The following is a 26,658-nucleotide window of genomic DNA, read 5'->3' on the forward strand; positions in this document are numbered from 1 at the left end:
CCCCTCCGGCGGGGCACCCACCGCAGACGCCCCTGCGCTTCCGGGGGGTTGCGTGCCGGTGCCCCCCCCCCCCCGCCCCCCCGGTGGGCCGTCCCGCAGGCCCGCGGCGTGGGTGCGGAGGAGCCGCCGTTGCGCAAGTTTGGGGGTGAACTCTTCCCACGGGGTTTGGGCTGGTGGACTGTCAGGAGGGTCCGGCCTGGCTGTCCCCGCCCCTCCGGTCCGGTCCAGTCCACCGGGGGAGGTGCCCGACCGCTGCTGGGCGCCCTCCGCCCCCCGCAGGGGACCCCGCCACACGCTGCATTGCTGCCTTTGAACCTGTGTTTCCTCCCACTGCTCTCCCAGTAAAATACACTTTGGAGACGTTTGGATTCTACTGTTTAAATATTGATGCCCCGTTGTCAGCCGTCTGCCTCCTCGGCAGCGCTTTGGGCGGCCAAGGGCTGCGTAAATGCGAGCTGTTCGCCTTATTGATGGGACAGGGGGTGTGGGCAACACTTTCAGCCTGGGACCGAGGAGCTGGACGGAGAAGCCAGCCCGTGAGCTGCCCTTCTGCGGGCATCAGAGTAGATGTCCGAGTCCTTGTCCTCTGGTCTGAGGCTGCCGGACAGCGCCTGGTGTCCGAGAGTCGCGGGAAGAGCTGTCAGCGAGCCATTCTCCGAGGTGTCAGCCCTCCTCCTGGGGTGGGAGCTCTGCGGGACCCCGTCTGCTGTCACCACTCTCCTCTCCCTGCGGGCCTCCCCTCCTGCTGGGCCGGCCCCGCTCGTGTGTCTGGCCTGGGTGGGTGGCCTGTGGCTCTCCTGCCTCCTTCAGAGAGAGGCACCGGGGTTCACGTGGAGCTCCTTGTGTGGGGCGGAGCACAGCGGGGTTTTCCCACCTGCGTGGACTCCAGAGGAGAGGAGCGTGCAGAGATCTCGTTGGCTGGAAGGTGGGTCTGAAGGTGCTCACCACATACTGTAGCTAAGGGTCAAAGATGAGGTCCAAAGAGCAGAGGATGGATTGAGTCATCTGGACCGGAGTTCTGTTCTGTTTGTTTAGGCATCGAGTCCTCACCTGGAAAGTCGGTATGTCCTTGGTCCTTCTTATGCCGGCACTTGGCTATTGGTCAGAACGCTCTAGACTCCACCGGGTAGGCTCACCCTGTTGTGAGCCTGGCGTTTGGGGTCATGGCGGTCCACGTGGGACTTTCTGTGCTTCCATACCTTTGACACTGGGAGGAGGGAAGGCTGTCCTTCAGCTGGAGCGGGCCTCACACACCAGGAAGTTCCAGTGTCCGCCTGTCCTCCCGGCAGCTGCACAGAAATGGTGCTGCCCCTCCTGCCCAGCCAGGCCCGTGGTGCTTCCCGGAGTCGCCCGTTCACAGGATGCGGTCTCGGGGCTGTTTCTCCAGCGCCTGGGCTTCAGAAAATGGACGGACTGGACTTGGGTCAACGTGGACTCCAAAACGTGTGGTCTGAACCCTCAGTCTCCTCCCCTGAGCTTGACAGGTCCGGAGGCTCCTGGGAAGGCCTCCGTGCTCACATACCTGTGCAGCACTCAGCAGGTGCCGCAGGAGGGAGCCTGGGCCGTCACTCCTGGGCCTCCCTCCGTCTTAGCTTCCACAAGCGTCAGCCCTGGTTGCTGGGGTGACTGAAGCCCTTTCACTTGCTGTCAGGGTACCCTTACCCATGTGATGACATTAGAAAATAAGGGAAGAGTCAGTGTCCCCAATATGGACGCTGTGCTCCAAAGCCCAGTGTGACCAATGGGCACTGGGGAAGAAGAGTGTGTGCGGGGCTTTGTGCGAGGGACCAGCCTGTGTGGTGGTGCCGTGGTCTGCACCAGGGCTGCTCTGAAGTGCAGCCATGCTCATGGAGCGCCTGTGGGGTGCTCAGCTCTCGGGGTGCAGGGAGCCCCTTCTCACGGAGCTGTTCCCCTCCCTGTCTTCTGGTGGCAGGGGACTGGGATACCGCATTCCTGGTGTCAGAATGGAGGTTTTCATTTTGCCAGCTTTTGGCTTTGGTACTTGCTCTGTCCGTTTATCTCCGGGCGGACTATACTGTCCACCCGACAACATGTCCAAACACCTTTTTGGGCGCTAAAGTTTAGGAACCTCTTCATGTCTGATTTTCACTCTCCTGATGGCACCAGGCAGGTGTGGAACACATAGTAGGTCATCGCCTGCGTCCTCTAGGGTGGAGGCTGAGGGCTCTAATGAGAAGTCCTGGCACTGCATCAGCTGCTTGATCAACAGTTACCCTGTGGGTGACCTTTGCCCTGCTGTTCCGGGGCCTCCCTGTTTCTTCGTGGATGTCACTCAATGGGAGTTACCTCCCTGTCCCAGGACGGGGTCAAGCTTGTGGTTCGTTTCGCTTATTTACCATCTGCCTTGTCTGGTCAACTTGAGGGACGGTGTTGTTTTCGTAAAACCAGCATTGACCTGTGTCGGAACATAGACGTCCCACTGCCTCGTGAGGCCCCGCTTTTGCCTGATGGGCATTGAGAGTTGGGTTGTTGGGGAGCTAAGGCACCTGAGCGTAAACAGACCACTGGGTGCTGAACCTGGAACCAGCGCGCAGTGTTGTCTTCAGTTCCTGCTTCCATCTAGAAGCACTTCCACAAGTCACCGCTGTGAAGCACCAGGTTTTGCAGTTTCCAACTGGTCACAGCAATACTTGTGCAGAATGAGATGAACGTGGTGCCGCGATGTCACCTTGTTGTCAGAGCTCGTGGTGCCTCCTCGCTGTCCTGTGTTTGTCCCCCTGCTCTGGGCAGTTTGGGGACGAGGCTTGGAGCAGCACCGCCTGGATCCTGGGGCTCTGTCGACTGCAGAGGTCGTTCTACCCAGTGGCCTCTGATGGTTGGTGTCCATGGAATGCACAGAACCCGAAGGGCTGCTGCTCGGGACTCCCACCCAGTGGGTGGGACCTGCCGGGGAGGCAGCCATGGCGTGCGCCACCTTCATGTCTGTGTGGCCGAGAGCCCACGTGAACCCTTCTGGAGTGGCTGCACTCGGGAGATTTTCATGTCTCTGATCCTGGCGGGGGCCGGCTCAGTGCAGGTGTGATCCTGGCACAGGCCTGGCACGTGGTTGGAGGAGGGAATCCTGTGTTCCAGACTTGCCTGTGGTCATGTGTCCCACAGACTGTCTTGCAGGGGTAGCTCTTCTGTGTTAGTGCGTGGAGCTGGGAGTGTTTGCCTCTCGGAGGCGCTCGTCTGGTAGGTGGTCTGCGCAGGCCCAGGCTGCTTTTTCATTGAGGGCCTGTGTCCTGGCTGGGGCGGCAGTGATGAGTGTGTGGGGTTGCTGATGTCACTGGTGAGATGAGTCATCCGCTCCTCCTGCGCTGGCCAGTTCAGTTCAGGGTTCCGGGTCCTCACAGGAACTCGAGTTCATTTTTCATTTGCACAGTCCATTTTGTGGTGAAGTCATTTCTCTTGTAATTGGATAGGTGGTCCCAACTGCAGGCAGGCAGAGCGACGTGCATTGTGTCTCTGAGGGCCCAAGAGTCTCTGCAGTGGGAAGGAAGCTCTCCGACCTGGAGGCCACGGGAGAGGTCGGTCGGTGGGGAATATCCCACTGAATCTGCACTGGTGACCGGTTTTGGATTCAGGCTCACTAGACATGGCCCATCCCCTGCAGCATCTGAGCGAGGAGAGGAGGCTTTTCTTTGGGGTCTTGGGCATTTACTGGACGTTAGTCTCAGCAGGCAGCTCTCCTGCAGGCGGTCACTGTTGTGATGCTTGCTGGCCTGGGCTGGCGTCTCAGTGTGCTTTGTGACCATCACCCGTTGATGCCCAGGGTCCCTCATGAATCGCACTGTGGTCTCCCAGCAGGCGGAGGTGGCGAGCGCTGGGGAAGGGAGTGTCCAGGCTCTGTCCGCGCTGCTGGAGCCAGTGGTAGGTGGTTCACGAGCACCGCACTGCTGGGGAGGCTCCCAGGCCTCATGCTTGGAGGGCACCTGTGAGGAAGCCAGCAGCGCCCTCGCCCTCGGCGTGGCGCGGAGGACTCCTCTGCTCTCCAGTTACAGCGCCTCGAGGAAGGGCCTGCAGGCCGCCTTGGGCCAGCTTGGAGCTCTGGAGCATTCACGTGTGAAGCCGGAGGGGGTGGTTGTCGGGTTTGCAAGTCATTATTGGAGGAAAATAAAGATAAAATATTTGCAGGTAAAAGCTCTTAATTTTACCTTGAAACTCATGGGCTGATAATTGGAGGTATTAGCATACGTTGTATTGCCAGTTTCAGTACAAAACTAACAAAGGTGTATGACAGGTACGTGTTGCATAGGTATAATCAGGGCTTTGGAAACAACAGTTCATCCTCCCGGTCTAGCGTCGGTAAGAAACACAAGTGTTGTCCTGTTGCCTCGTATCACAAGGCTTACTGAGGGCACCCCCCCCCCTTCTGTCCCTTGGCCTGGCTGTGATGGGTCAGGGAGGAGCGCTGCCACCTGGGGATCTGCACCCGTTTGAGGAGTGCCTGACTGTTGAGAGGGCTGGGAGCTGGATCCTTGGCTGGGTGGGCTGGGGTCATGTGTTTGATGAGACCAGCCTTCCCTCTAGTGCAGTGGTTCTCAACCTTGGCTGCACATGAGAATCACCTGGGAATCTTTTTAAAATCCTGATTTCTGGGCCTCATCCTCCAGAAATTCTCTTAGTTATGGGGTGGGGCCACAACATGAGTAACAAAGAAACAGAGTTTCCAGAGGATGAGGCCCAGAAATCAGGATTTTAAAAAGATTCCCAGGTGATTCTCATGTGCAGCCAAGGTTGAGAACCACTGCTCTAGAGAACGGTGCACGCGTGCACACAGGCCTGTCCCAGCAGTGCGGGGCCGAGGGGCCACACGGAAGGTGTCGCAGGGACACATGGAGTCGCCCCTGGGGCTGCCCACCAGGGCGATAGGACGGTTCAGAGCAGGGGAGACGGGAGGCTGTGGAGGGCACCCATCGGCTTTCTCGGTCTCTGGTGACATGATCCGAGTGGGTCCCTGCGGAGGTGGGGGTGGGAAACCAACGAGACTTTCCTATACATGTTCAATCCTCCCTGTTTTCAAAGGGGAAAGGGGTTCTTTTCCACGGGGTTTGTGCACCACTGACCTCTCACGACAGGAAGTGGAGTGTGACCATCCTGTGGTCCTTGGGAGATGCAGACAGCGCTCCTGTTCCTGGCGGTGTGACATGGGGTTAGGTGGTGGGCGCCCGGTAATTAACACTGGCTTTTCTTCCTTTGCAAGGTACGGACATTGTGGCGGGAGAAGAAGTTGCCATCAAGCTTGAATGTGTCAAAACCAAACACCCTCAGCTCCACATCGAGAGCAAAATCTACAAAATGATGCAGGGAGGAGGTATGGCCTTGACCTGCTAAGAGACAACTAGGGTTGTTTGGGGGCAGCGTCCAGAACCAGCGTCTCTGGCTTGTTTGGGGAAAGGGAGGAAGATGCCCACACCTGGACCCAGCTGTCAGGCGGGCTGCAGAGGCCTCCTCGCTTGGACTTCGGGCTCAAGCACTGCTTCCCTGGTCTGCACGGGGCAGTGTCTGAGCTCAGGGCCGGCGTGGGCTTTGACTCCAGCACTGCTGGTGGCTCTGTGCCAGCTGGGTCACATGGTTTGTTCACAAGCCTGGGCGGGAGGTGGGGGGTGACTTCAGACTTTTCTGAGTGAAACTACTGCAACCCCTTTGAGCTGAATTACTGTCCCAATTCTGTCCCCAAACCTCCCCTGGGGCCTAAGGGTACTGATGCATAGGGCACCCATCCTGACCTCAGAGTCTAACTTTTAGAATTTTCTGGACTGGAAAATATTTTCGCGGATGGAGCAGGAGGTGGGGTGTATAAGGGAGTCTCCATTGTGGAGGCGCTGCAGCCTGGAGAGGACTGTCTGCTGCTCCCCAAGGGACCTGGGCGCAGGGCCTTGGGAAGGATGCTGCGCCGCTTCTCCTCAGAAGCCCGGGGGCGCTTCTTGGGGGGCGCTCCCCGGGGCTCCCTGCAGGGCTGTGACCTCTTTCCTCACAGCAGCGGGGTCTCTGCTGCTGCTGCTGGAAACCAGCACTTGGTGCAGCACAGGTGTCTCTAGCAACAGAGACGACCAGAGCAGCACACGGTCCTGCTGGACCCTGCACAGGGTGTCCACGTGTCCCACTGCGTTTATGGGAGCAGAGAGGCCTTCGACTGGCACACGGGTAAAAACTTTCTGCCCCTGTCGTCCCAGGGAGAGGCCCGCAGAGGACCCGGCCAGGGTGCTTGCCCGCCAGCGGCCGCAGCAGAAGGAAGTTTCTCAGGCACAGCTTTTAAGGTGGTGACGAGTAGAACGAGGGACTCAGGGTGTGGCCGTCATGGGGGAGGAGCCTGGTGCTGGGGGGGCTAGACCCTCCCAACGAGCAGCACCTCTGAACTCCCACGCCAGGGCACCCCGTCATCTGCACAGGCAGGAGCACCCCTCACCCCGGCCAGGAGGATCTGACACGTCTCTGGACGGAGCTCAGTGCCTGGGGCCAGCCCTGCTTCCCGCCAGAACCCTGCTCTAGGAGCCGGTGCCACTGCTCCCAGCTCCCCTGGCCCTTCTCCGGGACCTGCCAGTGCACCCGGACTCTGCCCTTCCCCACACAGATCCGGATCCCCCAGTTTCAGACGCACCCCCAGTGGCTGCTATCCAGGTGTAAGACTTGTGTTTTGCTTCATTTTTTTATTAACTTTATTTTTTTGTTAATCCTCGCCTGAGGATATTTTTCCATTGATTTTTAGAGAGAGTGGAAGAGACAGGGAGAGACAGAGAGAAACATCGATGTGAGAGACATCGCTTGGTTGCTTCCTGCACATACCCCGACCGGGGCCGGGGGTCGAGCCTGCCACTGAGGCATGTGCCCTTTGACCAGAATCGAACCTGAGACCCTTCAGTCCGAGGGGTGACGCTCTAGTCACTGAGCCACCCCAGCCACAGGGCAGGCCTGTGTGTGAGAGAATGATTGTATCCAGAAAAGCGAGCGCCTCTGGGAGTGTCTGTGAACTCACTGACCGAGACCGAGACCACGCTGCGCCCGGCAGAGAGGAAGTGGGCATCGCTTTGCCCAGAGAGCAGGGGCTCTGCTGTTAACCAGCCTTCTGCGTGCGTCCCCGTGGGTACTGCAGGTCGCTTGTTGCTGACCCGGGGAAAGGGTCAGCGTGTGGTCCACAGGGACAGCAGGTGAGGAGTGAGCACCAGTCCAGCAAAATGCACCGCAGCTCTCTCTGCAGGTCCCCAACCTCGAGGGGTCTGGAAAAGGACAGATAAGCCCATGCTTCCCTCTCCTCCCCATAAATTCAAGATTTCACCCGAAGCTCTGGTTTCTAGCAGTGAATCCAGAGCTGCATTCGTCTGTCTCCTAGGAAGCAGCCTTGTGTCGACTTTGACAAAAGTTTCTTCCCTTCCTTCCTCTCTCGACCACACTGTCTACTGGCAGCCCCCTCCCCCTGCCTTGGACTAGAGGTTAAAGCAGCTCCGATCCATCTAAAGTCAGGTGTGCCTGCACGAGTCCCATCAAGGAAGGATGGTCTGACCTCAGGAGGCTGGGAGCAGTGGATGGACTATTTCCAGCTTTTTCAGAATATGACACAAATCATTGAAGCGTTATGGAGACTCCCAGAAATTAAATGTGTAGAAGTGTGGTCTTTTTCTGGGGGGCGGGAGGAATAGAGGCGGGGGGCGGGGGTAGGAGTCCATTTTTAGGACAGACCTGGTCCAAATAGGAGACAGGGAAGAGTGCCCTGGCCAGTGCGGCTCAGCTGGTGGGCGGCGTCCTGGGCACCAGAGCTTGCCGGTTCGCGTCCCTGTCAGGGCACATGCCCAGTTTGCAGGCTCAATCATCCAGTCGATGTTTCATTCTTACAGCGATGTTTCTGCCTTCCTCTTTCTTCCTCTCTTTCTAAATCAATAAAAATATTTAAAAATAAAATAGGGAAAGAGGAGAAAAAGAAGAAAGGAGGGCTCAGGACCCTGCTGCAAGCAAGCCTGTTTCAGATTCTTTGCGTGGTGTGACCCTCCTGTCAAAGATGCTCTGGCGAGTCTTCCCGCAGTAGAGGAGGAGTGTGTGAACAGTGAAGCCCAGGACACGAGAAAAACAACACGTTGTCTTTACACCAGCCGGGCCCACCTGGTGGCCAGTCACCAAATCCTGGCGCCTCGACGGGGTGGGCGGCAGAGCAGGATCAGACTCCTGTCGCCCGGTGTGCTGCTGCACTCGTCCTTCCCGACCCGGGAGCCAGCACGCAGGCTGCACCCTGTTCTCCTTCCGCGACGGCACCCTCTGCTGTCCGGCACCTCGGGCCACACCGGGAAGGTTAAGGACCGGGCCCTGCTTCCTGTAGCCAGCAGCCTTTGGGATGGGTGCAGAGGTCTTCTTAGAACATCGGACCAACTCAGGGTTTTACAGACATGAGCCCTGTGACGTGGGGGGCCTGGCCCCACAGGCAGGATCTGGTGGGGGAAGCGGGTCTGAACAGGAATCCTTCCTCACCTGTCAACACCCTCGTCTAGCCTCTTCCTGTTCACACCCATTGCCAGTCTCCCAGGAGGAGGTGACATCCTGGGGCCCCCGGTTAAAACTGTCTCCTGTGATACATTGAAGATGTGGGGCTTTCAAGAGGGCACTGCCCGAGAAGCAGCTCTGATTGGTAAAGTGAGCTGGTTGGGTAGGCTGTGCACTCCGATAGGTGGTCTCCATGGTGACAGGACACCATGTTCTTGCTGTGCAGGCCTGAGCGGCTGCCGACTCAGCCCTCGCGTTGCTCATGAGCCGGAGAACAAGCAGTGCAGAACATGTACTTCAGGGAGAAAGCCAGTCGCACAAGATGTGTCAGCACACAACTGGGGCCGCTGGCCTGGGAGTGTGGACCACAGCGCAGTTGTCCCAGTGAGCAGCATAGAGTGGTGTTGGCTGGAGTGGGGCGCATGGGAGTGTAGGAGCAGCAGACCTGCAGCTGGTCCCCAGCCCCCCCCTTTTGTCTCATCCTGACCCACTGACCGGGGCAGCTCAGCACCTGACCCCAGAGCGAGGAAGCCAGTGGTGGAAAACCCTGCTCGGAGACCCTCCCTCCCAGAGAAGACAGGGCTGGGGGTTGGGCCGTCACTGCTCTCTCACCTCATTGCTTCACTCCGCACAGGCAAGGTCCTCCTCTCCTCTTTCGAAGGAAAACAGTTTCCCTATTCAGGCCGCTTCCAGCTGAGGTTCTGGGGTGTCCCTGACGCCCGCGGGGCACCTGCACAGAGGATGGTTGGCTGCCTGCTCCCCTTGCAGAGGGAGGAGGAGGATGCTGTGGACCCTGCTCGACGCAGTATCCACCCTTTCCACTCTCCATGCTCCTTGAGACCCGGCCGTTGGGCCGCCTCGTGGGGCAGGGCTGTGGCTCTTCCTCCCCAGAGGCAGGCTGGCTTGGCTTTCCCTGTGAGCTGGGCCACCGTGTGGCTGATGCTCTGGGAGGAGGGGCACCTCTGAGGTTGGAGGGCCAGCTTGGTTCCTTGGCACAACGGTCTAGACCTCCACAGCTGTGGTGCTTGTCTCTGTCTCCTTCCATCTTCTACCCCTGGGACAGAACACCTACCAGGGCCAGTCGCTGGAGAGATTCCAGGCCCTTGGAGTTCTGGAAGCCCACCTCCATTGCCTCACGCTCCTTCAGGCTCTAAAGCCTCCCTGGAGAGCCTGCTCAGGCTCAGAGTGCACCGGGGTCAAGCGTGGTCATGGCGCAGACAGGAAGCCTGATCCCGTGTGCGTGGTGACCCACTTACGGATGCCAGCCCCGTGCAGCAGCTGCGGCTCCCAGCACCTTGGCACGGCCACCTGCAAACTGCTGGGTGGACACAGCCCACAGTCTGCTGAGCCCCAGGGTCCTGGTCAGATGGCTGTTGGCCCCTGAGAAGTCCAGAAACTGAAGTGTAATTACTTTTCTTAATGGATTGGTTTTTTAGAGGGAGAGAGAGAAACATAAGTGAGCCTCCTGCACACTCCCTACTGGGAATTGACCTCACAACCCAGGCCTGTGCCCTGACCAGAAATTGAACCGGCAACCTCTTGGTGCAAGAGTTGACACTCAACCACTGGGCCACACTGGCCAAGCTGAAGTTTAATTCTTAATAGTTTAGCCAAATACAAACCATAGGTGTCTAGGAATAAATCTTAAGACACACAAGACCTGTGTGCGGAAAATATAAAGCTTGACTGGAGGATACTGAAGACGACTTACAAGTGTTCCTCCCAGAGTGCCTCGGCCAGCAGGGTTCCGTCCAGGTCCAGCAGCGTGTTTCTTCAACATGACAAGCTGACTCGAGAACTCACGGGATAGCCAAGGTCCGAGACTGACTGAATACTCCCGAGGAAGGCATGTGCCCCGAGAAGATCAAAACTCAGGCTGGAAGGAGTGACAGCCCGAAGCAGTGAGCACGCCTGGCATCCAGATAATGGCTTCTGGTGTCATTTCTCACAGGAGCCTGGTCTCACAAGGGCTGGGCAGGAGGAGGTGAGGCAGTCGAGCAGGCTGGGTGGCTCAGGGAAAGTTCTCAGGCCAGTGGGCACATGTCCAGAGGACACAGGAGCAAGCTTGGAGGGGCATCTGTTGGCCAAACTTGGGATAACTGGAACCTCAGAACGAGTAACTCCAGCCCCTGGGAGAAGGGAGGAGCGTTCGTGACTCCAGAGTGTGCGCTCACAGGAAGCTCCACAGAAAAATGCAGAGGGAACTGTCGAGTGGGAAATTGCCGCTTTGTTGATGGGTCCCAGCAGGAGTCACCGATGCCTGCAGGCACCTTCAGGGAGCGGGTGTGAGCCCACCCTGAAGCTTCGCCCACGGAGGACGGTAGCGGAGAGTGGATGGTGAAGAGCCGCGGGCAGCAGCTGACAAGGGGTCCGGCCAGCAAGCAGGCACATCCAAAGTGGTTGTCCTGCGAAGCTGCCCGAGCACCAGAGGTCTGTGGTGACCACACACCACAGGTGGCCCTGATGGGACCCGGGTGGGGGAAGCTGTGAAGGACGGCACAGCTTCTGGGACACATTGTGGCCACAGGTGCTGCCCCCACACGGAGACGGGAACGGGCCTGGGAACTGACCCGCAAGACCAGCCGTGGGTCCTGTGCGGATGTCATTCCAGTGGGAGAGGCCTCGTGAGCACGTGGTGCCGACGGCGGTGGGCGTGTGCCTCACCTCACCAGGAGCCACCTCCAAAGAGGGAGACTGGAAAATGTTTATTTTTTAAGTCGGCTTCACTGAGGTGTAATCAGCTGCGTTTATTTATTTATTTTTTTAAATATATATTTTATTGACTTTTTTACAGAGAGGAAGGGAGAGGGATAGAGAGTTGGAAACATCGATGAGAGAGAAACATCGATCAGCTGCCTCCTGCACACCTCCTACTGGGGAGGTGCCCACAACCCAGGTACATGCCCTTGACCGGAGTCGAACCCGGGACCCTTCAGTCCGCAGGCTGACGCTTCTATCCACTGAGCCAAACCGGTTTCGGCGTGCGTTTATTTTAAGTGTGCAGTGTGATACGTTTTGCCGTGTTGATACCCTCATGGAACCATCTCCGTGACTGGGAGAGTTGCTGTCTCCATCACTCCCAGAAGTTTCTAGGTCCCCCTTTGTCCCTCCACTCCCTCCCTCTGTTGCCAAGTCACCACTGCTCTGCTGCCATCGGTTGGTTTGCATTTCCTAGTGTCTGGAAGGAGCAGGACTGCTGGACGCGTCTGTGCTGTGCGTCCCGGGTGTCGGGCGCGCCCACCGCTGCTGGGCCTTCTCGTGGTCAGCAGCCGGCTTGGGTGGTTGTGCTCTTCAGATTGTCCATTTTGTGTGAGTTGGAGTTACTGGCACGAAGCTGTTCCCATGTTTCCTATCAGCCTGTGAACGTTCAGTCTCGTTAGCCCGTCGTCTGGATGTGGTAGCTTGTATCTCTTCCCTAGCAGTCTGACTAGAGGTTTATCAAAAATCTTCTCAGAGAACCAGCTTTTGGTTTCAGTAAGTTTCCTATTTCATTGATTTCTACTGTGACCTTTTATTTCTGCTAACTTTGGGTTTCTTAGGTTTTCAGATAGAAACTGAGATCATTGATCTCTTTCTAGCACAGGTGTTCACTTGCTGCAGATTCCCCCAAGTACGACTGTCGCAGCGTCTCCTGAGTCCTGCTGTGTTGGGTCCCCATTTCACTTAGTCCCACACGCTTTCTAACCCCCTTCTGATCTCTCCCTGGATCCAGGGCTGTTTAACGTGGTGCCTGTGTGCAAAGCGGCATTTGTTTTGCTCGCCAGCAGAAGTCATGTCTCTGCCTCTGACATCCCTGGCCTCGTTGCCACTCCCGGGCTGGATGCTTGGTGCTGGCTGTGAGCAAGGACTGCAGTGTCTGCGATGTCAGCCTGCTCACCAGCAAACCAGTTGGCAATCCATGGTTTCATGGAGGCTGCAAAGGACGAGACTCCCTGAGCTCCAGCAAAGGGACAGCAGCGGGAAGACCTGGGGAGACACCCAGTTGTGTGACTTCAGGGTGAGGGCTGCCGCTGTCCCTGTGTTGAGGCGCCCGCACCGCCGAGGGACAGGCAGGCACCAGTTCTGAAGTGCCTGACGGAGCTTCCAGATAACTTGGGGACGTTGCAGAGCTCCGTTCTGTTTCTAAGGGGTGCTGCTGTCTGAGCGCACTCCACAGCGCCGGCCCTTTGCCTTCAGCGAGGCCTGTCTGGTGTCGGGCGCACGGGACTGAGCTCAGTCAGACGGGCTTGTCTTCCTGTCGCTTTGCTTCCTGTATTGCGGTGCTGTTAACTGCAGAGGCTTAGAGCTGGTTCTCTTGATGAATGGATGCCTTTGTCACTGTGAAATGACAGAGTCTCCGCCATCTACTGCGTGTGATGCTAATGTGTGTTCTGTGCTCTTTTGTCCTCCTGTCTGTCCTGCCTGTCGGGCACCCAGTGTATGTCTGTGCAGAGAGAGCGCCTGCTCTGTCTCTAATCTGGGGAAGTGCCCACCGGGGTGGCAGGTCCTCCAACAGCATCGTCTCTGGTGCTGGGAGCTGCTGTGGGGACTTGGTTCTCACGTGTGTCCGTCAGGCTGTGGGTTTGGGGCCATGCAGGCCTTTCTGCGCAGCCGCAGGCCCTGAGGGGCTCACTGTTCTACGTTACTGTGGCCTCGCCTGCCGCTGGCTCGTGGACAGGAGCAGAGCAGGCCTGCAGGTGGCTGCGCACGTCTGTTTGTCTTTGCTGGCGGCTTCTGCAGCCTGTGCCTCTGGGATGCAGTGTGTCCTCAGCGCTCGAGGCAGGCCTCCCGTTCTGAGGAGAAGCCGCACTCCCCGCCTCTTCGCTCCTCAGTGTGGGGCCTCTTCCCTGCTGCTCCCGGATGTTCTGTCACTTTTGTGAGCACTTGGCCTGTCGGGACGGCCGTGTGATGGTCTTCATGATGCTTTCCTGGGGCCTGCGGGTTAAATGCCATCATCGGGCTATTTCTTCCCGTGTGAAGTCTGTCCCCGTCCCTTCTCTTTCCTCTCCTGGGCGCTCTGGTCACAGAAATGGCGGTGCCTTGCAGTTGTCCCAGCTGCAGCTCCGTCGGCTCTGCCAGTCGTTCCTCGGTGTCACACGCCTTCAGGCCCACAGGGTCGGGCCTGCTGGGAACCCACCCGTGTGTTCCCACCGTGCACCTTGCAGGGTTCCTCTCTGCAAGTCGGATGTGAGTGTTCTGTGCATCTCCCGCGATTGGTGCATGCACCACCCTCACAGAGGATGCTGACCACTGGGTCCCTGGGCGCTGCTTCCGCCCACACCCCTCACACCCCTCTCTTCGCTGCCCCTCCTTCTCTGTCCTGCATTTGCCCACCCTTCACCCACAAAGTGGGCATCGTGTTCTCACCTTGTGTCCCGTGACTACTGCCCACCTGACCCTGGTCAGGGAGTCACATGTGAGCGCAGGTGTGTCAGGGTCTTCTGACCCCACCCCTGGCCGCCCTGAAACCCGTGTCTCTTCCAGTGGGCATCCCCACCATCCGGTGGTGCGGGGCGGAGGGGGACTACAACGTCATGGTGATGGAGCTGCTGGGGCCCAGCCTGGAAGACCTCTTCAACTTCTGCTCGAGGAAGTTCAGTCTCAAGACTGTCCTGCTGCTGGCCGACCAGATGGTAAGCGCTGCCTCGCGGCCCCTCTCCCCCGCCTGTCCTGCACAGGGAGGAGGGAGGTGTTCATTAACCATTGCCATGAGGTGTGACAGGTGGGCTGGGTTTGGAGAGCCACCGTGGACACGGCACAGCTCACCCAGGTGTGGGGCCTGCCTCCCGGCAGATGGGGCCGCAGAGGGACGGCTGCTGCTGTCCGTCCCCCGGGAGAGCCCACCACAGGGAACCCCCGGGTGTGGGGTGTGGCTGTGGTGAGGGTGGTGGGTTGTGTCCCATCCGATGATGGCGCACTGCCCCAGCCGAGGGTGCGACACGCAGCTCCAGCAGGGCCCTGGCTGCGGGCAGGAGCCGCCTCCGCGCACTGTCAGGCTGACCCCCTGTGGCTCTCCTGCAGATCAGTCGGATCGAATACATTCACTCGAAGAACTTCATCCACCGCGACGTGAAGCCAGATAACTTCCTCATGGGGCTGGGGAAGAAGGGCAACCTGGTCTACATCATAGACTTCGGCCTGGCCAAGAAGTACCGGGACGCCAGGACCCACCAGCACATCCCCTACCGTGAGAACAAAAACCTCACCGGGACGGCGCGGTACGCCTCCATCAACACGCACCTTGGAATCGGTGAGCCTTGCCGCTGGCCGCGGCTGCCTGGCCTGTCGGGCTCAGCTCGGAAAGGCCGGCCTCGGGAACTGGGAGTCGGCCCGTGGGGAGCAGGCGGGCTTCAGGGACCGGCGTGCTGGGACTCTGAGGCGTGGTGGGTGGGCAGGTGGACGGGGCTCCTGGCAGCTGGGACACGGGTGTGGCTCATCTGGGAGCCACAGTTCTCTAATAGCTCATCCGGGCAGATTCTTCAGCAAAGAGTCCAAGTGTATTTTTTTGTGGTTTTTAGAGTTCATTTTCCACAGTGTGTGTGTGCTTGCTGCTGCTGGCTTGGGCCAAGCTTTACTCATTTCCTCCTCTTTCCAGAACAATCTCGAAGGGACGACCTGGAGTCGCTGGGCTATGTGCTCATGTACTTCAACCTGGGCTCCCTGCCCTGGCAGGGGCTGAAGGCTGCCACCAAGAGGCAGAAATACGAGCGCATCAGTGAGAAGAAGATGTCCACACCCATCGAAGTGCTGTGCAAAGGCTACCCCTGTGAGTGGCCTCAGGCCTGCGCATGCAGGGCCGAGGGAGGGTGACCCAGGCCAGCCCCTCGTCTGGCGGGTGTCCGGTTCTCCGGAACATCTGGAGCTGCAGCTCAGGGCATTTCCCTTTGCTGTGCGGGGCTGCCCCCAAGTGAGGAGGGTGGGTGGTAAACAGTGACGTTACCTGTTGCCGTGCGGTTCCCAGTCGGGTGTTGCTGCTTAGCTCCGAGTGTCTTGTTTTACAGCCGAGTTTGCCACGTACCTGAATTTCTGCCGTTCGTTGCGTTTTGATGACAAGCCTGACTACTCGTACCTGAGACAGCTCTTCAGGAACCTGTTCCATCGCCAGGGCTTCTCCTACGACTACGTGTTCGACTGGAACATGCTCAAGTTTGTAAGTAGCATCGCCAGCTTGCTGACCTTCCCAGGCGGACGGGGAGCAGCCCATCGGCCAAAGGCTGCGGCTGTCTGGCTCACGTGCGTGAGGCGAGCTGCCTGAGGTTTGGGTTCGGAGCACGTTTGCTGCACTGGAGCTGGCGTTCCTGCCGGGAGGTTCCTGAAGGGAAGAGGTCCCAAGCAGCAAAGTGCCCGTCGAGGGGAGGCAGAGGCAGGCAGGCAGGCGCGGGGGTGTCCAGAGCCAGACCGCTCCAACACTGTATTAGTGTTACCATCAGCTCTCGGGTGTGTGGTTTTGACCCTGGGGTGTTGCTGTGTGGTGCCTGCGTGTTCCTTATGCAGGAGGAGCGGCTGAGACAGGCCTCTGCACCGGTGTGTGGCCTGGGAAGGTGCTGGGTGTTGAGTCTGACCTTGGCCCTGCAATCAGCTAGACTTGTGGTCTGTTCCTTAATTGCCTGCGGGAATGCTGCAGGGCGTGGGGGCGGAGTTTGAACTTTAATTTGTTCCCATCCAAGTTGGGTCTGTGAGTTGTTAGTTAATCTGCGGGCATCACGGCCAGAAGCCCAGTTGTTTTAGAACTTCCCCTTCCTCTTTCATTAAAACTCGTTCTCTTTAGTTGTGAGCTTAAAATAGCAATTGGGACCTTTCCATGGTGACAGTCTGAGGAGCAGAGCCTCCTCTCCGGGTGCAAAACAGGAAGCCTGTCCCTGCCCTGGGCGCAGGCTCCGTGCGGCCGGCCTCGAGGCTGCAGCCTCCAGCGGGGAGAGTCCGCCACGGAGCCGGCCTGACACAGACCTGGCCTGTTCGTCCACGGAGAGCCAGGGGGTGGGAGCAGGGGCCTAGAGTCTGACATCAGAGTGGGCCTCCGGTCAGAGCCCGTCGGAGCCCCGTTCTCATCAGGGCTGTAAAAGGCCACCTAGGGCGGTATTTTGGCTTTGCAGTCAGACAGTGCCGCAGCGCCCAGCTCGGTTGTAGCTGGGAAGCCTGTGGGCGGTGTGTGGGTGAAACGTGTGCAGAAACAGATGGGTCTGAATTTGGCCCGAAGGCCAAAGTTTGCAGACTCTCTTGCCTGGTAGGGCTGGGAATCGTGTGTCAGCTTCAGTGTGCGGTAGCCTCGCTGTACCACGTGACGTGCTGTGCCGTGCAGTGGCTTGGTCCTCCCTGAGAGTGGAAGTGGCTGCCTGTGCCTGAGTCTTCCACGTGGCCCTCCCAGGACAGGCCTGGCCTCTGCCCTCCTCGTGACGTGAGCACCAACGTCACCTTTGCCTTGGGCTCGAGGTCTGGGCCGAGTGGACTGCCGCTCATGCCTGCTTCTCAGACTCCCGACTTCACACCCTCCGACGATTTCCTGTCCCTGTGAATGCTGACAGCAGAGGGCCCCCCGCTGCCGGGGTTGGGGTTGGAGAAAGTGCTGTAGTCATCGTGGGGTTTCTCTGCTGCCCTGGGAAGTCGGGGGAGGCCTGGCTGCTCGCTCCCCACTCGGGACTGGGATGGGCTGAGCGTTGCCCTGGAGGGAGAGACATCTCGCTGGCTCCGACTTGTTCCAAATGCCCCTGGTGTGTCTCAAGTGGCAGGGACAGCCAAGGCCAGGGGTGGGCAAACTTTTTGACTCGAGGGCCACAATGGGTTCTTAAACTGGACCGGAGGGCCGGAACAAAAGCATGGATGGAGTGTTTGTGTGAACTAATATAAATTCAAAGTAAACATCATTACATAAAAGGGTACGGTCTTTTTTTTTTTTTTTAGTTTTATTCATTTCAAACGGGCCGGATCCGGCCCGCGGGCCGTAGTTTGCCCACGGCTGGCCAAGGCCTTGGGTTGTCTTGCAGCCCTGTTCAGCTCTGGCCGCCTCTTGCCTGCCTAGGGTGCCAGCCGGGCTGCTGACGATGCGGAGCGGGAACGCCGGGACCGCGAGGAGCGGTTGAGACACTCCCGAAACCCAGCCACACGGGGGCTCCCTTCCACAGCCTCGGGCCGGCTGCGGGGAGCACAAGAAGTGGCTGCTCCCACCCCCCTCACCCCTACCTCACACACTGGTGAGTGCTCCTGGGCCCCAGCTCGAGCCCCGTGACCACCCCACCCCGCCTCCCAGCAGGCAGTGGGTTCTGTTTGGGTGTGACCTCGAGGGGAGCCAGCTCTGAGCAGGGTCTGGGCTGGCAGCTGCGCCTCCTGGGGGTGCCTGTGTGTCCCTCTTCCAACTCCCGAGGGTGGACAGGCCAGGGAGCAGCCTGGGCGGTGCCTTTACGAGTGTCCATCTCGCAGTTTCTCATTCTTAGTACGCACATCCCCCACCGGCCTCTCCGTCCCCACTCCTTCCCCATCCCTGACAGCATCCCAGCAGAGCCCTGGGCAGCCTTCCCATGGGAGACCCACGCTGGCGTCCCCCTCGAGAGCCCTGCCCCCAGGCCCTGGGCAAGCTGCTGGGAGGCGAGGCGAGTGTTGGCTGGGGGACCTGCCTGTGCTGCCCTGATAGCCAGGGGGATGCAGGTGGGGCAGGCCGCCTGGGCTGCTCTGGGTTGTGTGCGGGACAGCCTTGGATGGAGTGTCAGGAGGCCTCACTCCCCGCCTCTCCTCCAGCTAACACCTCTCCTCGGCCCGTGTCCGGCATGGAAAGAGAGCGGAAAGTGAGTATGCGGCTGCACCGTGGCGCCCCCGTCAACATCTCCTCGTCGGATCTTACGGGCCGACAAGATACCTCCCGCATGTCCACCTCACAGGTATGCGCGCCAGCTTGCCGGGGTCGGACACTGGCCCAGGCTTCTCTCTGTTTGGACTGGTCTATGGGCTCCGGGCGGGGTGGGTGAGGGCAGGGTTGAGCTGACGAGGTGCCCTGGCCCCTGGCTGCTATTCGCCCCTGGGGTTGAGAGCCCCTGAGACCAGCTGTGTGGGTGCCGGGCGCGTCTCCGCCGCGCGGGACAGGTAGCGGGGCCTCTTCTCTTCTGCTGCCCCAGCCCAAGCTGGCCTCAGGCTCAGCGTCCCCTGCGCACACTCGCCGCGCTGCGCCCGCGGGCTCTGGGTGTCGTGTAGGCACACCCAGCCTTGGGCTCTCCTCTCCTTGGCTAGGCGTTCCCCGGCCGAGTCTGGCCAGGGGAGGGGCTGCTGGCAGTCACGTGGGGTGGTGGGCAGAGGCCTGTTGGGGCCCAGCACCTGGTGACGTGCGTGGGTGAGGGTCCCCGTCTTGGCGGCCCTGTGTGCTTGTCCTCCGCGTCTCCCTCTGGCCGTTCTGTCTTGCAAGTAGATCTCTCAACACAACAGCTTTTTCCCTCAAGTACTGCCAGGGTCCCCTTCCATGACAAGGGTGGTCAGGCGTCAGGAACCTGCCCCTGCTCCCGCGACCGTTCTGTGGGGTGTCCTGGGGGGAAGTCGGGTGCAGGTGGCCCTCTGCTTCACTGTGATGCCACCTCGGTGTATACGTCAGCTCCCGGGCCACACGGCCAGGCCTGGTGGATTTGGGGTGTGGCTTGTTGGTGAATGGGGTGGCGTGGGCATGGTGGCTGGAGAGCTGCGGGGCCTGCTGGTCTCTGGCAGAGGACCAGGTGTGCCCGACGGAGGCAGAGCTGACCTCCAACTAGTGACCCTGCTGGACATGGTGGGCTCTGGGCCTAGTTCTCCAGAGACTGAAGATGCAGGTGGTTTGAACGTGGGGCTGGAGGGGTCTGGCCGGGGTGATGGTCCCCGCCCTCCTCCCTCTCCTCAGGATGCAGCAGGGCTTCGGGGCTCCTTCCCAGGAGCCCTGGAATCCATGAGTCAGCAGCCGGAGCAGGTCCTGGGAGCCGTCCACCCCACCTGCGTGTGCAGTGGCGCTGTGGCCCCGGGCAGCTCTGGCAGGGACGCCAGGGGCTCTGTGTGGACTCAGCGTCTGCATGTTGGGGACCCAGCCAGCAAAGACCAAGGAAGGAGCAGGCCGACCTTCTTAAGAAAGTGTCTGATGGGTTCGGGGTCACTGAGGAGATGGAGGAGTCAGAGGTCCCAGGTGCCAGGCGTTTACAGGTGGGGGTGCAGCTTTTCTCCATCAGGCCGGCCTCACCGCTGGCCTCCAGTGCGCCGGGCACAGCTCCGCAGCCATCCTGGAAGGCTTAGCCGCCGGGCGAGCTTGTAACTCGGATCCTCTGCGCTCCTGTTCTGTCTCCATCTGGAGGAATAGAAGGTGGACCTGTGCGTAGGGAGGGTCTCTGAGAGGTTTGATTGGGGTGTGTTTCCCCTCCAAAGGCAGCACCTCAGCTTTTGTCACTGGTCACCCGAGCGGTTTTCTCAGGATCTTCATGTGGAGGACACGCCCCGTCCCAGGCGTGTCTGTCTCGGGTTCCTGGTCACTGTGGGAAGCTCTGAACGGCCCCTGAGGGCCAGCTTGAGACTCAGGGCGGGGCTGCCCGTCTGCCCTGGTGGTTTGGAAGTTATGGAGGGAGTGGAGTCCCGGCTTCCATGATGTTATAGCCTCCAACCACACTGGCTCCCCAAAGAAAGGGGGTGAAGGAGAAGCAGCCTGCGTGTGTCCGCCTGCCTCCTCCACGGCAGCATCTCTGTGCCCTCCAGGAAGAGGCACACCTGGTGCCCATGCGCCCGGCCCAGCTTCAGCAGGAAGGGAGGGCCTCAGTGCCGTCGTCAGCGCGCCGGTCAAGACCTGCTGCCCCTCTCCGGCTGGGTGTGGGGTGTCGACCCGTGTCCCTCGTCCTGACCCCTGGCCAGCCTGCACTCACAGTGCAGTGGCCGCTCCTCGCACCCACTTCCTTCTCACGGGAGCCGTGCTAGACCAGCCCCTGGGGCCGGCCCTGCATCCCTGTCCCTGGAGTGCAAGTGGCTCACAGGGAGCCTGCGGGCAGGGCGTCTGGTGGAGGAGCGTGTGCGTGACGTTCCCTGGGGCCAGCAGTGCTGGTGGGTAGCGCTGGCTCCGGGCCGCGTGCTGCGCGGCCGTGTTAACCCACATCCCGCCACCCAGGGAGGTCCCTCCTCGCCGTGTCAGTGAGGAGGTGTGTCCGGACGTGTGTGGTCGGGAGGCACAGGCTGCTCCGAGCAGTGACAGGCCGGCAGCTGTGCATCGTTCTCGCTGCCCCCAGCCCCGTCGGCCTTAGTGCAGGTCCTCCTGGAGGAGCCACTGTCTGCTCTTGTTTGGGGGCAGGTGAGGCTGAGCTCCTGGGCGGTTAGTGCTGGTGGAGGCGAGGCCACGCTTCTCGGAAAGGAGCCTCCTGCGGGCCAGCCGGGCTCCCTTACCAACAGCTGTCTTTTCCCCCCACCTCAGAATAGCATTCCTTTCGAACACCACGGCAAGTAGCTGCACGTCTCCCGGTGGAAGGCAGCACTGGGTGAGTGTGCTCATGGCCGGTCTCTCCAACAGCAGGCACCAGGGCGGGCGGGCTGGCCCCTCGCCCACGGGAGCACACAGGTGGGCGTGGTCTTGCATGCCAGGTGCTGCAGAGCGAGGTCCCTCTGCCAGTGCTTTCCCTCGTGGATTCCAGAACTGTGGTCAGAGCCAGTCGGGGGGTGAGGAGCGAGCAGGCTGTAGGGGCCCCTGAATGGGTGACCCCAGGACCTGCCGCTGTGTGGGGAGCCGGACCCGGGCTCTGTAGGCAGGTGCGCTGGCTCCAGTGGCCCGGGGACACTCCAGCCGCTGGCTCCAGGGTCGGTTGTCGGATCGCGTCAGTCGTGCTCAGCTGAGTGGCCGCGCTGGGTGGGGCCTCTTGTGCTCTTGCTGCGGAGAGTCCTGTGGTCTCCGCAGTCCTGGCTTCCTTCCACGCTCATTTCTGTCTTCCTCGTTTTCTTTTTCTTTTCGAACTTGGTCTCTGCCCAACACCTTGTCTCTGCTGTTGTGTGTACTAACCCGTCGCCCAGCGCTGCTCCCTGCGACGTGCATGGCTGGGCGCCCAGGCTGGGCTCCTGTCTGGGCCACGCTGGGCGGCTCCTTCCCTGGATGGGGGCTGGCGGCTGGGCCATGTGGACCTGCTGGGGCTTTAACACTGCGGTGCTCTAGGAACCATCTCGATGGGAACTGCTTGTACCTCCCCCTGGAGGGGGGACCCCAGTGCCCATGAGGCCTGGCCCCCAGGCTACTGGGGGGATGGCTGGGAGCCAGTGTCTCTCCCGCTTGGACTCTGTCCTGTCGTTGACGAGCTTCTCGGCCGCCTGCATGCCTCTTCCTCTTCCGTCTCCTGTCGCTGTTCTGCTGAGCACGTCCTGGCCGCAGAGGGAACTCCTGGAGCAGCCGGGGGCACGGGCGTCCAGAGTGGGCGAGGCGGCGTCTGTCCCCTTCCTCCCAGGGCACCTCACTGACCGACCGGTCCAGCCCTCCGGCCGCACGCTGACCTTGTCCTGTGCTTTGGCTCCGACAGATTCCCGGTCGGGTGGCTTCCAGTGGTCTTCAGTCTGTCGTGCACCGATGAGAACTCCTTTTTGCTGTGAAGGGCAGACAATGCATGGCTGATCTCCTCTGTTACATGGCTTTACTAGTGACGCTCCCCGGGCTAGGACACCGGGCGCTCTCCAGGCCACCCACCCAGCAACGCCCGTGGGGAAACCAAACAGACTAACCGGACAGACTCCAAGCGCTGCCACCGCCGGGCTCCACTGAGGCCCACGTGGACATTGTCCGGGGCTGGGAAGACGGCCGCCTGAGTGCGAGACACTTGAGACAACAGACTCCCGATGCAGAGCCTTTCGGTCCTCCCTGCCGCGGTGGCGCCCGCGATCCCTGATGAGTCTGCTGTAACCACCATCTTCTACTTGGTTCTGACAGTTTTGTATCATTTTGCTAAAAATTACTGGCTTAAATCTGTGTAAAGAAATCTTTTTATTGTTCTTGTCTGTTTCTGCGGTCTTAAAAAAGATGACCTCAAAGTGTCCCGCCTCAGACACCGGCGTGGAGTTCTGTAGACCAAGGTGGGCGCGGGCACCCTGCTGCCGGCGATGTTTCCTGCTTCTGTTTGGTGTAGTCCACTGTAGGGGGGTGTTCTCCCGGAAATTGTCACGTGTACACGTGTGTAACATGTCTGTGCGTGTGTTGTGTGCTGTGTTCTGTGACCTCTCCTGGTTTTGGCCATCACTCCCTCCCACCGTAACTGAGCCGCCAGGACTCGAGTCGTCAGAGCCATTAGAGAGCAAGGGCGTCGTGGTGCTTCTGGCGGAGCCGAGCACCGATCCCACCTTCCCAGACGCGGCAGCGGACGCCAGGTGCCTAGGACCCAGTGCCCAAGACTCGGAGGCGGAGGCCGCGCCGGGCGCTCCTGGGTTGTGTGCGGTTACTTTGCTGGTGGTTGTTGCCTCAATGCCTTTGGATTTGGGGGCATTTTCTAGACAGACTGTAAATATTAGCAGTGCAGAATGGCCCTTAACGTGTGCTAACATCTGTCCACCTGGGGTGCAGGTTTGCCCAGAAAGAGGCCGGCCCAAGGGAGCCCCCTCTCAAGTGCCCAGAAGCAAGTGATCCGTGACCTGAGGCCCAGGAGGGTGTGTCCTGCTTTCTGAACCCAGAGGACGGAAGCAGGCAGGGCCGGCCTCATTCTCGCCAGAAAGACACTCAGGGGGCCGGGCTCCCCGTGGCCCCTTCCCAAGGCCCCAGGCGGTGGCAGAGTAGACAGGAGCCCCGTCTCGGAATGGGGTCCAATGCAAACATTCGTAGGTACTTGTACTCCCTGTCCCCCCTGCAGAGGTGTGGGAAACGGGGAGCTCGTAGGACGCTATTAGCCTTTAAAGGTGTACAGGTCCATGTCCCTCCTGCCCCAAGTCCTGGGATGCCCGGCGTGGGTGGGTGCACCGACGCACAGCTGGCCGCCCTGCAGGCGCTGGGGGACGTGGCCGGGGCGGGGGAGTCAGGGCAGGGGGCTTTCCTCCGGAGGTGTGAGCCGCGGCACCCCACCCAAGCCCTCCCACTGGCCGCGGACAGTGTCGCATCCATCGCCCCCACACGAGCCAGTGTCTGCAGCCCGTGTGGGTGGTGTCTGACCTGTGCATTTGTGTGACCACTGTATTTGTGTACTTACCACACCATGTAAATAATAAATATATGACGTCTACCTTTCTTCCCCGTCCCCAGCATGTGGTCTTTATTTCGTCAGCGTGAGTTTTCCGTGTGTAGGTCACTTTCTGAGCCTGGGCCCCTGTGAGCCTGGGGAACAGGCGGATGGGCTGGGACGGGGCTGCTGCACTTGGCATCGGCCCGTTCTCGGGGCCACGGCCGGCAGGGCACGTGGACCCGGCCCAGCTGAGCCTTCCAGATGTGCTGAGCACCTCAGGGTCCTTCCTAGTGTCCCCAGGGTATGACTCCAGGGGTGGGTACGGCTACTTCTGCTGCTCCTGGCCAGCAGGGGTGAGGCACCTCAGGGCGAGAGGGAGGTGGAAGTCCATGGGGGCACTCAGTCCTGATGAGTGAGCCCCGGGGAAGTCCTGTGACAGTAGGCAGGCCGAGCCCCCCGCGGGAGAAGGGAGTGGGGTGCACAGCCCAGAGGGCAGGCGGCTGCTGAGCCACAGGCCTTGGGGCGGCCCTTCCAGACCTGACAAGCTTTGCCCAGGGCCCAATCTGGCCCACCTCACACGAGAGGTCATAGAGGTAGGGCTGCGCCTTGACCTGGGAGTGCCGGCCGAGGGGGAGCAGAAAGGGTGCCGCTCGTCAGGGCCCCGGGCCTGCGGGGCTGCGGGGAGGTGCCTGGCCGCGGCACCGAGCTCCCGGGCGGTGTCCTGTCCTGGTGACCGAGCCCAGAGGTGAGCCCTCGCTTGCTTTTCGTTGCAGAGGAGCAGAGACGTGGCGTCTCTCCGGCTGCACTCGGCCCGCCAGGGCACCCGCTGCCGGCCCCAGCGCCCTCGACGCACCACCTACTGAGGCGGCCCCAGCGGCCTCCGATCGGGTTCCCAGCCACGCAGGCGCACTGGCCATGAGGGCAGGTGGGTGTGAGGGACCTGGGCAAGGCTCGCAGGGCTGGACGGGGAACAGATAGGACCCCGGGTGCTGACTGTATAGGGCCAGGCAGTCCCCTGAGGGGTGAGTACATAGAAGGCAGGACCCAGTGGTCACACCTAGGGGCTCCCAGGTGCCGGCGCAGGGCCCTCGACCAGCAGCCCTTGGGGTCCAGGCTCACTTTGTTGTTTGTTGAGAAAGTGAGATTTGGGGGGAGCGGTAGACCACGCCCACACCTCAAGCCAAACTCCGCTCCTCCTACACGCAGGTTTATTCCAGACACCAGGGGAGCAGAAGGGAGCTGTCCCCAGACACTCAGGGTGGCGAAGGGCATGGTGGGTGCAGTCAGGGAGGGAGGGCCTGGCCCCACCCTCTGATTAAAGTCTCCGAAGGGTGGGTTTCTAGGTCCTTGAGCCCAGCTGTGGGCACCGGGCTCTCTTGGGGTCAGCAGGCCGGGTGCCGGGTGCCGACGGCTTGTAACCTGGGGCTTGGCTTCACCACAGATCTGCTTTGGAATGACACGGTTCCCACCCGCCACCTCCCCCGAGAAACTGATCAGGTGACGATCCCCTGCTGGGGGCCCCCCAGCCTGAGATAGTCCTGTTTGTGAAATAAATATGAACCTTGACAGCCTCCGTCCGGTTCCCTGCGCGCCGCCGCTCCGCGCTCAGACGCTGGTTTCCGGGGTGTGAGCCACCTCCCCTTTCTTCTCAGGCTCCGCTTTCAGGAAGTGCTCCACCTCCCTTGAGTCCACCCCGTCCCTGTTGTCCCTGTGGTCTGCAGGGGGCTTGGGGCTCTCGCCCTCCTTGGTGGCCCCCGCAGGCCTCCTCCCGATGCAGAAGAAGTTGCCGAGCAGCAGCACCAGGGAGGCGGCCAGCACCTCGGCCCCGGCCAGGATGAACACGTACTGGTAGACATGCGTGGCGTCCAGGAGGCGGCCTGCGGAGGGGACAGTGTCAGCATGGCCTGGCCCCCACCCCGGCGTCCCGTGCCTTCCCGACACCTGCTGGCTGTGCGCTGGAGGCTGGGGGGTGGGGGTCGCCTGGCGAGGCCAGGCAGGGGGAGGGCCTCCTCCTGCTCAGGACCCTCCCCCAGCGAGTCCCCTCCCCGGGATGGGCCAGTGCTGGAACCAGGGTCTGGCCAGGGCTCCCCGCGGCTCAGCTCACCTCCGGACGGGGGCCCGATGAGCACGGCTATGGCCTCCAGCAGCAGCACGAGGCCGATGGCGCTGGAGAAGGTGTGGGTGCCCACGATGGCCATGAGCACCTCGAACTGCAGGGCGCCCACCATGCCGTAGGAGATGCCGAAGAAGACGCAGAAGACCACCAGGCCCCCGTAGTCGCTGGCCGTGGAGCCCGTGAGGTCAGTGAACCCGTTGAAGAACATGGCGAAGCTGAAGAGGTAGACGGAGTAGGGGCGCACCTTGGGGAGCCCTGCGATGAAGCCGGCGGCGGGGCGGGAGAAGATGTCCACGAAGCCCAGCACGGTCAGCAGGAAGGCGGCCCGCGTGTCCGGCACGCCCAGGTCCTTGGCGTAGCTCACCACGAACACGGGCGGCACGAAGAGCCCCAGCACCATGATGGAGGCGGCCGCCGCGTAGATGACGAAGCCGCGGTCCCTGAAGACGCTCAGGTCCAGCAGCCGCCTGGCTGGCCTCTGAGGCCCGGGCCCCCCCGCCCCCGCCCGGGGCGCCTCCAGGGGCCGCATGAGCGCGGCACACACGCAGCAGTTGAGCAGCAGGCCGCCCAGGATGAGGAAGCCCCCGCGCCAGCCGTAGTGGTCCTGCAGCAGCTGCCCCAGCGGGGACAGGGCGCACAGGAACACGGGGCTGCCTGCCGCCGCCAGCCCGTTGGCGATGGGGCGCCGCTTGTTGAAGTAACGGTTGAGCATGATGAGCGAGGGCTGGAAGTTGAGCGACAAACCCAAGCCTGCAGCAGGGGGAGCAGGGGGAGCAGAGGGTGAGAGCTGACCCTGGCCCCGCCCACCCGCCCCTTGTGCCCCGGCACAGGCTCCTGCCCAAATGGTTCTTTGTGGGTCTGAGGGGCGTCGACGTGGGGAGACAGTGTGCGCACAGGGCCCGTCACCGCCGGACCCGCGGGAGACACAGACGAGAAGGGAACAACCTGGCGCCGGGGTGGGATGACGGGACTTCTCCTCCACGGACCTGACCCGTC

At 60.9% G+C, this 26,658-nt stretch overlaps 2 protein-coding genes across 7 annotated transcripts; one reads left to right on the plus strand and one right to left on the minus strand.

The window, feature by feature from the left end:
* The first annotated feature begins 5,161 nt into the window (after positions 1-5,161).
* CSNK1D (casein kinase 1 delta) lies at positions 5,162-24,424 on the plus strand. Of its 6 annotated transcripts, none has more exons than XM_023748982.1 (9): positions 5,162-5,317; positions 13,936-14,084; positions 14,473-14,701; positions 15,047-15,217; positions 15,453-15,601; positions 17,468-17,639; positions 18,181-18,320; positions 20,840-20,903; positions 21,927-23,612. In XM_023748982.1, exons 1-8 carry the CDS (start codon positions 5,302-5,304, stop codon positions 20,870-20,872), a joined length of 1,059 nt encoding a protein of 352 aa, XP_023604750.1. In that variant the 5' UTR covers positions 5,162-5,301; the 3' UTR covers positions 20,873-20,903; positions 21,927-23,612. The 6 variants fall into 6 exon arrangements, with proteins under 6 accessions (XP_023604750.1, XP_023604746.1, XP_023604748.1 ...); XM_023748981.1 differs by lacking the exon at positions 5,162-5,317 and adding an exon at positions 11,057-11,096; XM_023748978.1 differs by lacking the exons at positions 20,840-20,903; positions 21,927-23,612 and adding an exon at positions 24,320-24,424.
* A 311-nt stretch (positions 24,425-24,735) lies between these two features.
* Positions 24,736-26,423, minus strand: SLC16A3 (solute carrier family 16 member 3). The gene is made up of 2 exons (XM_006108399.3): positions 25,651-26,423; positions 24,736-25,423 (listed from the first exon to the last, which is right to left on the minus strand). The coding sequence occupies exons 1-2, from the start codon at positions 26,372-26,374 to the stop codon at positions 25,152-25,154; spliced, it is 996 nt and encodes a 331-aa protein (XP_006108461.3). The 5' UTR covers positions 26,375-26,423; the 3' UTR covers positions 24,736-25,151.
* Positions 26,424-26,658: the final 235 nt, after the last annotated feature.

The sequence above is a fragment of the Myotis lucifugus genome, unplaced genomic scaffold, assembly GCF_000147115.1.
Source record: "Myotis lucifugus unplaced genomic scaffold, Myoluc2.0 scaffold_2223, whole genome shotgun sequence".
NCBI classification, from domain to species: Eukaryota; Metazoa; Chordata; class Mammalia; order Chiroptera; family Vespertilionidae; genus Myotis; species Myotis lucifugus.